Genomic DNA, 14,573 nt, shown 5'->3' with positions numbered 1-14,573 from the left:
GAGGTTTGGGGAGGTGTTTAGTCTGAAAACCATTTTTAACATGTGGAGGTTATGATGTTTATAATACGCTGGCTCACGGCGTAAAAATTAACCAGCAACTGTCTTGTTAAAGTATTTTTTTATAGTTTAGAAAAAGTGAAACAAACTTGTGTATATATATATATATATATATTTTATTTATTTATTTTTTTTTTTGCAAGTATTTAAACAACAAACAAAACTGGTGTATATATATATATATATATATATATATTGCCGAATCCCGGCAAGTAGTTTTTTATTATTTTGTTATGCCAGGGAGGAACATGTAAAGAAAAGCTATGAAGGAAAAATAAATAAATTAATGCAATTTTTTCTATAAAAAAAACAAAAGAGGAAAAATAGTATACTCATTGATATGAAAAGTTATTGAATATTGGAATAATTAAGGAAACTGAAAGTATTTCCGGTAAGTAGCCTCGGCTGAAATCGGAACAGAAAGTAACGATGTCGAAAAAATTTTTTTTTAATATGGTAATATTTTTTACTTTTTAATATTTAAAAACAGTTAGGTTAGATACTATCATTGTTACAAAATATAACCGCAAACTAACCTATAGTTTTCTAGTTTAATTAAGCCGAACAAACCAGACGTTCAAAATTTATATATATATATATATATATATATATATATATATATATATATAATATGAGAGAGAGAAATAATGTACAACAGATTTTATATAATTGTTGTCGGATTCACATTAAAAAAAATCTTGTTTGAAGTTAACTAAATGAATCCTATCTAATTAGCAATGAGTAAAGAAGCTTGATATTTCTTTGCTGGCCCATTTAATGAAAGTTTCTCTTAGAACGTATGTAATTCATATTTGTTGAATTTTTACTTTTGAGACCAGATTTAAATGTTACTTTTAAAAAATATCTCATTTCCTTTAATTTAGTGATAAAATTCTAAATACAAAAATATTTAAATTATTTTCTGCTATTTATTCATTGTACTAGTTTTTCTAAAGGAATAGCATTATTTTTAATTTATGATTTAGAATAAACTAGCAGGGGTGATCGGCGTTGCCTGGGTGTTTGTTTGGGGGAGAAAAAAAAAAGTAGTAGTAGGCAGCAGGCTAGAACCCGCGATGCAAAGGTGGAAAAGAAAGCGAAAGAAAACCTGACATCTTTCAAATGTAGTTTTCGACACAAAAAAATGTTATGCATTTTTTAACCTGAAATTTATTCATTTGAAAATGACTCAATTTTTTACACTTAAAAAAAACAAAACAAGATTAATTGTATTTTCTATTTTTACAATTAAATAATTTTTCAGGTCCAACTTGGATATTTGCTTGAAAGAGAAGATGGATGGGAATCTGTGAAGGTTTGTACCCTTTCATTTTTTTTTACAAAAATTACACAAGTACAGTTGATTAATATTAACTTTGGGGGAATCTTAAATGCAATTCACTATTTTAACATAATTGAGCAAATTATAACAAATATTTTTTAACCAAAATATATTTCATTTAATAAAAGATTACCATGGCCTTTTTTTTTTTTTTTCTAACTTTCAAAGTAATTCCTTTCTCTTATAAATTGTACAATGATTTATTGTTGATCTACATAGAATCATTTTCATACATTTTATTTCTTAATTTTTGTGTCTTACCATTTCATGATAATTTGCATTTTACAAGCTTATATTTCCAAAATGGCCATTCTTTGCTTAATTCTGATCATGAGGAAAAAAATTTCTCTACAAATTTTTCATCCTACTAAAATTGGTAATTTTATTTTTCTGTAAACTTGCTTGTTCCAAAAAATATTTCCTTTAAGTATTTGAATATTCTTGAACATATATAAACATGTAAGCTATACATCTACAAAAATTGAGAATGTGTGAGGACAATTCTTAACCTATATACTCAATGAATGTTTGGTTTACAGATTTGAAATTTGGTATATAGGGTATTCAGACACGTGGAAAATTTTTTAATTGGTTTTAATCTGGAAAAAAGGGTTGCTGAGGGGTCAAAAATGAAAAATTGGTACTAAGGATCATCAAATTTTTATCTGTTTGTCTACTGTTTCACAACTGCACATGCATGAAGCGTTCACATGGCAGTTTCCTTATGTTGAGAATAAATAGGTTTGAAAACACATTTTTAAAGATTGTGACAAGCTGGTCTAATGGTTATCGTACTTGACTCACTGTCTTTAAGTTTTTGTTTCAATCTCAGCTCGAGTATTTTTTATTTTTTTATTTAGAAGTGAACTGTTTAGAAAAAAACATAATACTCGCATGCACATTTCTCAGTTTCTTTCCATTTTTATGTGTATTCATTTTTTAAAGGAATTTAATGTTACATTTAATACCAGGCAAATCTGCTTGTGTATGTATGTGTGTGTGTATGTATATATATATATATATATATATAATGGTTAGTTAAATTCTGTAAATCAAAATAATAACACATATATTCGAGTTAAGAAGTTATTGTTTGACACAAGGAATATATAGAGAGGAGATATATATACATAAATAGACTCTCCATAACCTTGTATCATATTTTATGATTAGCAAATAGATTTTATTTATTTCAATAATCCTTATATCCTTATTTTCTTTTTGTTTTCCAGGATTGGATGGATGTGTTAAGTGGTGGTGAAAAGCAAAGAATGGCTGTAAGTATAAAATAAAAATTGTTTAATATGTTTTATTTCTGAAAAGAAGTTTTAAGAAAAAAATAATGTGAAATTGTTTTAAATTATTTACACAATAATAAAATTTCATATGCCATCTGACACCAAAAAGATGGCAAAAGCAAATACCCCTGCAGCATCTGTAAATTTGGAACTGACTCACACCAAACATAAAAAATGCAATAAATATTTGTATTATTTGGATTACTGTTCTCATCTTGAGTGTCATTTTTACGTCGATGTAACCTTCAACCTTCTTCAGGTGTATCTTGTTGAACTCAGGAATCTGGGCAGAATTTTAAACAGAACCTTTTATTTACTTCATGAGGGTAGCATATTCTCGTTCCATCAGTCATTATTGGATAGAGTTCTTAAGTAATTCACCCACACCGAGAATTGAACCTTCAGGGGAATATAAAGATACACCTGAAAAGGGTTAGAGGTTACATCGAACGAAACCTTATGAAAAATGTCACTTAAGATGAGAACAGTAGTCTGATGACTCCAAATAATACAAATAAGTAATCCTCATCTCAAAAATTCAGATACGTAATGCAATAAGTATTGTCACAAAACTTTCTCCCACATTATTTGATACACTTGTTGAACTTGACTCCTATGGAAGCAGAAATTATTGCAGGGATCAAGAGTGAATAAATTTTCCTACGTTGGCAACACTGTTGATTCCAGTGAGCAGACTGACGTGACCATAAGACAATGTTTAATCACATAAAGAGTCTTCAGAAAGCTGTCAACAATTTTACAAAATGTAAAGATCTCATCGCATGCAAGAGAGGCAATACAAAATACACTGATTTGCACTTTTGTATGGCTGTGAGATGTGGAGGAAATTACTAATCTTACTGTAAAGACTTCCATAAAAAATTGCATTACACAACGACATCTCAACTGGTATGACCATGTCTTTTTTTTTTTTTTTTTTTTTTACAAAGACATCACCACATTATCAAGACCCAGAGGCCACTCAAGGATAAGGGTTAAAGAGTGTACAGTAGAAATTGGTCAATATAGTAATCATTAGTAATGAAAATTTGGTAAATTTAATAACTTATATGGAACGGCTCATCAAGAACTTATTTACTTTAGACTTGAACACAACCATATTGTAGTCAGCCGGAAAGCAGGAAAACGGAAGACAATTCCATAGGCGTGCAGTTCTAAGAAAGAAGCTTTGTTCATGGAATCTACGTTTAGGTTTAGGCACAGATAAAGAGTGGGGGAAATTATTGATAGTGTTTACAGCTAGATGAGTGTTTCTTGTGAAAGTTTGGCGAGGGGGGACCATAGATTGAAGCTCAGTCGAACACTTTCCATGAAAATAACGATACATCAGAGACAAACTCGCAACATCTCTTCTGTGAGATAGAGGTTGCAAGGAGGAGAAAAGGACATCTCCTACGAGGCTACGAAGTCTATTTTGAACTCTATCAAGGCAGGACAAGTCCTTTCTAGCAGCTCCTGCCCAGATGTGGCAACAGTATTCCATCCTTGGACGTACCTGGCTCTTATATAGGTAGAGAATAGCATCAGCAGTGAGATATCTACTGGATCGATAGAAAGATCCCACCATTTTTCCAGCGGCCTTGGCAACAGATTTGATATACGTGTTCCATTTAAGATCAGGAGTAATGGTCAAGCCCAGAAGCTTGTCAAAACTTGAGGCCTCCTGAAGACGAGAGCCATTCATTTCAATTGATGACAAATGTGAATTAGAATGTTGATGGTTTAAAGAGAGAAGCTTGGTTTTAGATGCATTAAAAGTAACCAGCCACTCCTTTCCCCATTGTACTACGTGCTCAAGATCAGAGGAGAGAGAATTGGAGAGAACTTGGTGGTTTACTGTCTTAGATGTGGTACCATAAATGGTAGTGTCGTCAGCATAAATGTCTACAAATGATGTAAGGATATGATTTGGAAGATCATTAATGTAGATCAGGAAAAGAGTTGGGCCCAGGATGGATCCCTGAGGGACACCGGCATTAATACTGTGAGCTTCTGATTTTTGCCCCTCAACTACTACTCTTATGAACCTATCAGAAAGAAATGATTTAATAATTGAGAAGACTTTTCCAGCTATACCATAGCTAGCGATCTTATGAAGTAAACCTTTATGCCATACCCTATCAAAGGCTTTAGATATGTCAAGAGCAATTGCCCTAGAAAGATTGCCACCGTCGAGAGATTTGCTAATCCTATGCGATATAACTGTAAGGACATCTGCTGTAGATCTAGCAGAACGGAAACCATATTGAGTGTCACTAAGAAGGTTATTTTTGTTGAGATGTTTGATTACTTCTGTATTTAACACAGATTCTAGCAACTTACTCATGACGCACAGGAGACTTATTGGCCTGTACTGAGAGGGGGATGAGCGATCACCTGAATTCTTAAATACAGGGCATACTGATGAGATTTTCCAGGGAGATGGGAAACTATTCTCCTTAAGACAACGTTTAAACAGTTTTGTAAGTATGGGCGCTAATTCAGGTTGAAGTTTTTTGAGTACTATAATTGGAATACCATCAGGGCCAGTTGCTTTACTCGAATCAAGGTTTTTGATTAGCTTCGCAACATCACGTACAGATATACGTATATCACATAGCGTGTTTTCTGATACAGGAGGAAATATTGGGGGTTGGCGGTCTTGGTCGCAAAGGGTAGAATTAGCTGCAAAGTTCTTGACAAAGAGTTTGGCTTTGTCTGATGCTGACGAGATTACCTCAGGTCCATTGATAATAGTTGGGATGGAGCACACGCTTCTGTTCAGGATTCTGTTTGCTATTTGCCAAAACTGGTGGGAACCAAGCCGCTGCTCAACTACTTTGGACTTAACAGATTGAGCATACAACACTCTTGCGTTCCTTATTACTTTCTTACAATGGTTGCTGGCAGTCCTGAAAACGGCTTTAGTTTCCATACATCTATTACGTTTGAAGCAGTGGAAAAAGTGATTTCTGTGCGCAATGGCAGCAGCACATTCTGGAGAGAACCATGGCTGGCTGTTAGGTTTTTACTGAAACTTTTTAGAGGGTATGAAATGGTCAATACCTACAATTAACCATTCAGTTAGGTCTAATACTATAGAGGACACATCCTTTTTAAACATGGAATGCAGAGGTAGATCAGATATAAATGTACGGAAGCTATCCCAGTCAGCCTTAGTGTATCGATATACTGTACGATGAAGAGGTACGTCTGGGGACTTATTACATTTCATTTTTATCTTAATTGATACAACAGAGTGGTCGGAAGATCCAAGAGGCGACAGAACAGAAACTGAACATAGTTCAGGGCAAGTTGTGAGAAAAAGGTCTAGTAGGCTCGCATACTGGCCGTCATTATCGGGCACACGGGTAGGTTCCTGAACAATCTGAGTGAGGTCATAGGCAATGGAGAAATCATGACAGAACCTCCCCTCATCATCGGTCTTGTTTGAGTGGGTCAACCATTCGACGTTGTGAACATTGAAGTCTCCACATATGTGAATGTTAGCTGAAGGATAAGTAGAAAGGACTTGGTCAATTTTCTCAGATATGCTTTGAAAGATAGTAACTCCGCTGTTGTGGGGGCGATAGAGAGTAAATATAAATGCAGTAGTGTGAGCTAAAGCAACCCGGAAGCACATATAGGGTAAGTTAGGATCTTCCCTGGAGATGTCCCTACCACATGGAAAGCTATCTTTAATGTAGGCACATATTCCATGCCCATGGCGATCTTGGGGGTCAGATTTAGAAGTTAAGTTAGAGTATCCTGAAATTGCAAACTCATCTAGGGAAATAGCCTGTCCAATGCCAGTTTCACTTAAAAATAAAAGGTCTGGTTTAGTCTCCTGTAATTGGGTTTCAACCTCTGGAAGGTTAGAACGAAGACCCCTGATGTTGGAGAAGGAGACATGGTAGTAGGGGTCTACGTTGGAAGTTGGAGAACCGGGTTTAATCGTGTATTTTTTCTTGAAACTTGTCATGATGAAATTTTGGAATTTGTGGACTAGGTCGACAGATTTACTTAGAGCAGGACAGAGAGGGGAAATTAAGAGAGAAAAAGAAACGAAGATTTTTTTTATTTTTTTTTATTTGTAGCTAATGATAAGGTAAAGCCGTAACAATTACCCACTAGTATGGCATCGAGAGGCCCCACCAGAAGCTACTGCATGGTCCAGAATCCATTCACCAAATGGCAATACAGCAGCCCCAGTACTTTGCACCTGCTGATAGGACAGCCTCCTTAGTGGTTAATCCAAGGTTCGGGTCCCTGACTATCAGGCGGATAACGTCAGCCCAGACAAAACGTTTACCTCCAGCACCCTTACTAGTGACATGGCTACAAGGATAGACATAGAAACAGAAAATTTCCGCTATCTCAGCCAACTGTTCGCAAAAATACTGCCAACCTAGAAAACAGCTTTTTCTTCTCCCTTTGTCCGAAAAATCACTCATTTAAAAAATGAGGACTGAGGGACAAATAAGAAGAAGCGAGAGTAACAGGAGCTGCCGATAACGCATCCACAATGCGTTTTCTACTCTCCATTAAAAAAAAAAACAAAAAAAAAAACTATTAAGTATTGTACTTAATAAAAGTCCAACAGACGTGTTTAAGGGAAAGTATGGTGATAGATTCCCCTCACACGAACTAAAAATGTGTATAATTCGTAATTTTTGCTATCAACTAACAACTTCTGTTGTCAATAATCTGAAACGCTCCAAAATGTGTCCCATGTCAATGACCAAAGCCTTCATGGTAGGGAGCTTAAGACATGGAAAGGATCAGTAGATGATTAACTGTACCTAGTGAGTAGCACAAACAAAACATCAACAGGATAGATGTCTAACCTCAACATGAGACGAAAACTGCAGTAGATGAACTTTGGTAGTGGAGGGGGAATTTTTCTTAACTGAGAAGATGAGGAGGTGAAAGTTTTAAAAGAAAGATATTACACTTTTTAATTCATCTGTTTTGTTGTTTATACTCCTGGGATACACTGGGTAGCCATGCTCATTTGACAATGACCATTTTTAACAAATCATTTATAGATTCTGCATTATTCAATGATTCCTTTATTTTCTGTTTTTGACAGATGGCTCGTTTATTTTATCATAAACCCCAATTTGCTATTCTTGATGAATGCACAAGTGCTGTCAGTGTTGATGTTGAAGGATTCATTTATCAACATTGTCGAAAGGTAAGATTTACATTCTCTTTTTCTTTTAATAAATTTTTGTTTTTCATATTAAATAAAACAAAACAAAAATGGCTGATTCTTTCAATATTGACTATTCTAAAAATTTTAAGACAAAATTTCTCTCTATATTTAAATCCAAAAGCTTACAGCTTGGTATATAGGTGAAAGATGGCTGGTGTCACATAATTAGATGCAAGGCTTTATGTTGCAAGTGATTTTTTTTCAAGTGACAACTATAAATAATAAGACGCTTTCTGTTGGTGATTTTTGTACACTGACAATCTTGCAAAGCTCATTGCTGAGTGAAAGAGGTCTTTTCAACCTTTTTTTTTTTGTTTAAATAAAATGAACAAAGTCAAATTATTTAAGTAATAGTTTAATACAACAATATACTTTTCTTTTTAACAAAGGCTTTTTAAAAAACATCTGAAGAAATTTGAAGTCCAATATAAGGGTCTCTTTGAATTTGAAGTCTAAACATAAGATTCAGTGCATATATTGAATTACAATTATTTTTAAAAAATATAGAAAAATGTTTATAATGTACATGCTCGTCATGGAACAAATAAAAACCTTGGTTTTGACGCTAAATTTGTTAATTGCACATGCACAAACACTCGATTGGTTTTATTTTAAAAAGCTAAATTTGCAACGTCATTACATTTGTGTCATCGTGGTCTGATCAATAACGTGTTTGCTTACAAACTTTTGCAGGTTCCTGTCTACCACGCAGCATTTTTTTTTTTATTTTGCTCACAAAATTTTGCTTTTGGTTTCACACTTCTGGCTGATGACACCCAAACCGTTTTTTTTCTCTTCTTTAACCGTATTTTACGACCTGGCAATGCCGCTAGTATTATATAAAACTGAAATTAGTCATGCTTAATGATTTCTCAATACTACAGCTACTGATCATCGTTGTTACTAAGACCAAAGTGATGATCATTGATTCTAGTGCTGATAAATTTTCCAAAAGAGGAGAGTTCCCCTGCTCAGTTTGTAGAAATTGAGTTGGTTGCAACTCAATTTTTTGTGGTATGTGTAAACATTTGGTTACACAAGAAGGACATCAAGATGGATGAGGACTCGGATGTGGAGAAAATATGCATGGATGGTAAAGTTATTAAACTTGTCCGGAAGTTTATGTTGAGGAACAGGTGCTAGTATAATTAAAAGAATTAGAAGTGGTTGGAGTAAGTTTAGGGAACTTTTGTTATTACTAACCAGCACTATTATCAGAGAAGAGTCTCTCAGGTATGAGTATACAATGTGATTTATGCAAGTGAAACCTGGTCATTGAGGGGTGGTGATAAGTGTTGCATGGAAAGAAATGATATGAGAATGATACAATGAATGTGTAATGGGAGTATTAAAGACATGCTTAGATCTGATGACTTCAGAGGAAGATTAAATCTGGACAGTATAAGGGAGGTGAGTACAGAACAGCAGATTTTGATGCTACAACCATGTTGAAAGAAAGGATTAGAGTGATTGGGTTAGATGTAGAACAGTTGAGGTAACAGGTTTAGTTCACAAGAAAAAGTAAAGGAAAAATGAAAGTGATAAGGATGGACTTGCGAGAAGGTGGGGAAAAGGACCTGGCCAGAGAGAGAGAAAGGTTAGTTTGGAATTCAATTTCTAAAAGCAAAAGTACAAAAAAAATATGTCAGATACTATTCCAAAATTTGGGATAACAGAATTAATCAGTTATAACTATGCAAAAAATGTAGCAGTCTTTCCAACAGTGACTATCTCTGCCCTTAGAGTCTTTATTAGACCGAGTAACTAGGCCCTTTCTTCCGGTGATTGACTATATTTTCTCACTTCCCTTTTTCTTTGCATGTTTTTTGAAGCATGTAGTTTCCCACTTCTTTATGCAGTCTTTTACATCATCATTGAACTCTGCAAAATTTTCAAGCTACACTGATTTGACAATAGAGGGCAGATGAGGAAGTGTTGCATCATATGGGCCTCCTCTCCACATTTGCAGATGGTTAGGTCAGTTTTGTAGCCTCATCTAACCATAATAGGTTTTGAGGGCGAGTGTCTTCTTTAGATGAGGAAGATTCTTGACTTCAGTTGAACCACTGGTTCATGTTCATGAAGGAGATGGTGTTCATCATAAGTAGCTTTTGTGATCTCTACACAGCTAGCAACTTTCTGTCTTGCAGGTGTAATGTCAGTGAGGAGGTACAAATTGTTCAGGTTTAAATTCCATTTGTTATTAAAGGAAAAGGTACAAGATGGAACAATAAAGTTGTTGCCCTAAAGAAAACAACACTATGGCTTTATTTAAAAAATTTTATTGAAAAAAAATCAATTCAGGTAACTTGATTATGTAGTAGAGCTTACATCTATTCAATGTAGCCGCCTTCAGCCTCAGTCATTGCCTTGATATGGATCCGAAACTGGAAGCATGCCTTTTCCACAAGTACCGACGAGAGCTCAGCGAATACTCAGCGATCAAGCTGGCTTTGGTGTGGTGAGAGGTCATGTTGGTGATATTCTCAACATATAACCAAACAAAGTAGTCCAGCAGCGGGTTCAGGTCGGAGGAGGGACCAATGAGAGAAGGATACAAAGTCATAGCACTCCTTCTGAAGTCAAGCCTGGGTCTCTTTGGATGTGAGGTGGCATGATTAGGCCCTCACTTGAAACGATACCAAAGAGTATAGCTGTGGCTAAAAACTTCATCACCCTGGGCATGTCCTTGTTATTCATGGCAATCCAGCAATGCATTTTGAGGGTGCTGGCAATGGTTGTTATAACTTGGATCGGAAGAGAGCATGAGTTGTACAGTGACGCATCTCCGATCATTCACATAGGTATGAGATGAAATTTTTTTACTATATTGATTTATCATGGTAATATTGATAATGATAAAAAAAATTAAAAAATAAATATTTGCCAAGCCAAATAAATGTTGTTTTTTTTTTTTTTTTGGTTTTTTTTTGTGTTGGCATCATTGAATTTAAATCTGAAATTGTTCTCATTTTTATTTTCTAGCTTGGTATTACATTATTTACTGTATCTCATCGGAAGTCTCTTTGGGAACATCATGAAGTAAGTTTTTTTTCTTTTTATTATTTTATTTATTTATTTTTTTGTGTGCTTATCCAGAATTGGAAGGGGGATTCTGGACATTTTTCAAATTTATTTGTTCATCATATTAAAAATTGTATGAATATGAATAAAAAGTGAATGTTTGGCAGTTGTTTCAAATTTGAATTTGATCTTTATAGTTTAGATTTGATGGTATGTAGCTACAATTATTAAAGGACTCTTCCAGTCAGTATCTACTGTGTGTACCGGAAGCATGTTAGATGCAATACAGTGTAACTTGTGATTATTGTAAGTTCACAAAAGAGGGAGGGGTAATTAGCCTAATGGATATGATCACAGACAATGAAACAAGCAAAGTTTTAATTCAATCAGATCTGTTATGATTTACTGTTCAGGAAGGTATGAAATTCACCTTTCCAGCTGTGGGAAAAATAATAACTTATGTTTAATGCATCCTAGAAAATGGGTTTATATGAATAATTGAAAAATGATTAATATGCCCTTTAACAAAAAAAAAACTCTTTTGGCTATTAATTATGCTAATCAAGAAAAAGAGTACAAGTTTTCTTGAAAACCTAAAAAAAAATTAACTTAACAAATACAGATCTTTGTTACGTTAATTTTTTATTTAAATATTGAGTATTTTGTTTATTTATGTTTTTTGTTTTTATTTTTAGTATTATTTGAAAATGGATGGCCAAGGAAATTATGAATTTAAACCAATCACTCCGGAGACTAAAGAATTTGGATCTTGACCAAGTTATCAAGTTTTGAATATTCAGTGTTATATGAATGTATAATTCATAAATTATGATACTTTGCAGTCATTTTTATAATTTTTGTAATTAATATGAAAATAGCTACAAGGAATCATTTAATAATAATCATAATAATCTCCCTACAATTTTTTTTTTTTTTTTTTTTTTACAAGTTGACTAATTTTTTTTTTTATTAATTGCTGAAGAGTCATGAAGGAGAAACAATTTTTCTGTTAAAATTTTCTTTTAGAAACGTTTAATAAAGAATGAAAGATTTTACACTTCACTCATTTGTAATGATGGCAAGAAAAAACAACTAAGAATTTAAAACAAAAACAATTTATTTTACTTAAAAATGATAATGTGGAAGGAGAAAGACAAAATTTGGTGTAACTAATTTATTCCACTGACATGTTTTAACATCCAAGTAAAATTGAATTCCTATCCATCTAAAGATGGAACAAAATTTTATTGGATAAATGTCTGTTTTTTAATCATTTTGTCAAATACATACATCCATACACTGAATCATTCGTTGACTATTTTTTGTTTTTGCATTGTTATGATGTACAAAATGTTTGCTATGTAAGTAAAGTTAATAATAAAAAAGATGTGAATATTCAAATTAATCAGTTTTTTTTTTTTAATGATTCAAGTTGAAATTCGTTCATTTGAATACATGCTTTGTCCAAACCACCACCAACCTTTAAAAAATATAAATATAATTTTTTGTCCCCCAACAATAAATCATACAAATAATTTATTTTCTATAAATCTTTGATTGCCAATGCTAGAATTTAACTGCCTATATATATATAATAAACAACATTACCATTAGTCATGACAATAAATCTGTTTCAATCTAAAAAGATTTCATAAGACAAGAAGTTCTACACACTTAAGTGGAGCAATTAATGTAATAGTTTCTACAGGTTTGATATGTTTATTTGCTAACAGAGTACTTGTATCTTTATCAATTTTATTCATTACTATATATCTATATGTGTGAGTGTGTGCATGCACATTAATATATATATATATATATATATATATATATATATAAGGCATTGATATTAAGAAATAGTTTTATTAAAAGAATCAACAAAACTTCTGATCTGTATCTGTTATTTTAATTGCCAATAATTACAATATTTGTTAGATTTTTTAGATCACATTAAAGTTTATTAAATGCTACTAATATAACTGTTAAAGTTGAAATTTTCCTGACTTTTATATTAAGTCTGTTGTTTGAATATTTATTTGATAAATTGTTTAGCTGTTTATAATCATTTCTAATGAAAACCTTGTCATAAATACTTACAACTAATATTTTTATTGATTTTTATTCAAAGAACATTTTTGCTCGTAAATTGCCATGGATTTTGTATTTGCCATTAGCGAAAAATGCTGGTCATTTTTTTTTTTTTTGCTTTATTCTATATTGTTATAACAAAAACTAAACTTCAAAGTGATATCAATGTCAATGTTTTTTTTCTTTCATATGCAATTTTATTAGACAACTGCTTTTTAATGTGAGCAAAAACATGTTTTAACTTATAGGAATTATTTCTTAATTTGATTCATGTCACCTGTAGGTCATGTGATTGAAATACATTATTCCATGCTTTGTTTTGTTATAGCTTTTTTTCGTATTGTAACTAATTTTAAAAAATTTAAAAACTATTTTTCTAAAAGATGTAAATATCTTATTCAGTTGTTAGGAAAATAACCTTGATATACAATAGAAACAAAATCATCAAATGAATGTCAGTCATGTCCACAATGAAGCGTTTTTTTTTGTTTGTTTGTTTTTTATTTTGTCTTCTGTTGATTGAAGGATTTTCATGTAAATAAATTTCCTGCTAAGTTTTTCCCATGACACTTATTTCTTTTTTTTTAGTTTTTTTATCTGCTAATTTGGAGGCCAAATTGAATGTTAACAAAAACATTAATGCTTATTAAATTTTTATCAGTTTTGTATCGTGATTGAATTTGATTGAATAAAGCAATGAACAAAACTATTTTGTGTTGAGTCGTCAACAAAAGTAGCAGCAAAAAACTTCATGATTTTGTGAGTTTTTTTTTTTTTGCTTGTATTTAACACTAAAGGTAGACTGACAGTAACAGTCAATATGGAGCTCTTTAGGCAGTTGACACCATCAAATTGAACCCTAACACAGCAGTTTGAACTTGAAGCATCAAAATAAAATGTGAAAGAAGATAAGTAAAAATTTGAATGAGGATGACATTGGGGAGGAAGTAATGTGGGTGTATTTGATGGAGAAACTTATCTTACAATAAGACGCGAAATGTGTTCATGTATATGTATGTTAAATCTGAGTTAATCACTGTTTCCCTAGGGTGTTTCCTATATATTTTAATCACACAAAATGCATGTTAAAATATTTACAGACTAGCAGGAGGGTGCCCAACTTTGCTGATTGTAAAATATGCTTAATATATTTTAATTCATGCAGATTTCATATTTATTATTACAGAACCAATTCTCTATTGAATATATATGTGTGTGTGTGTGTGTGTGTGTGTGTGTGTGTGTGTGTGTGTGTGTGTGTGTGTGTATATATATATATATATACTAGCAGTTCCACTCAGCTTTGCTCGGACCCTATGTACTGTTCATAACTTTATGTGCATATGTACATATTAAAAAGTGTAAATATATAGAGTAATGTCTTTCAATGTAATAGGCTTCCTTAACTACCATAAAAAGAAAAATTGGTAAAGACCACAGAGGTCAAATCTTTTTAAATTTTGACCCCTTAACATGCATTGTTTTGGGCTCAAATTAAATTAAAATGTTTGACCTATGTCCAAGTAACCTACATCTAAAGTTTCAA

General features: G+C 32.6%; 1 protein-coding gene across 1 annotated transcript in view; it reads left to right on the top strand.

The window, feature by feature from the left end:
* The window catches only part of LOC145259181 (ATP-binding cassette sub-family D member 3-like), an 88,921-nt gene extending 76,577 nt beyond the window's left edge, over positions 1 to 12,344 (top strand). Inside the window, exons 23-27 of the mRNA XM_080116952.1 lie at positions 1,322 to 1,372; positions 2,632 to 2,676; positions 7,790 to 7,894; positions 10,901 to 10,957; positions 11,635 to 12,344. Coding sequence (XP_079973078.1) covers positions 1,322 to 1,372; positions 2,632 to 2,676; positions 7,790 to 7,894; positions 10,901 to 10,957; positions 11,635 to 11,712 — 336 coding nt within the window. The 3' untranslated portion in view covers positions 11,713 to 12,344. The remainder of the gene's footprint in view (positions 1 to 1,321; positions 1,373 to 2,631; positions 2,677 to 7,789; positions 7,895 to 10,900; positions 10,958 to 11,634) is intronic.
* The last annotated feature ends 2,229 nt before the right edge of the window (positions 12,345 to 14,573 follow it).

The sequence above is a fragment of the Euprymna scolopes genome, chromosome 3 (genome assembly GCF_053919585.1).
Source record: "Euprymna scolopes isolate OS-2025 chromosome 3, ASM5391958v1, whole genome shotgun sequence".
In the NCBI taxonomy this organism is placed as follows: domain Eukaryota; kingdom Metazoa; phylum Mollusca; class Cephalopoda; order Sepiida; family Sepiolidae; genus Euprymna; species Euprymna scolopes.
The sequence above is the reverse complement of the archived record's forward strand: the minus strand, read 5'-3'. Positions and strand labels throughout refer to the sequence as shown.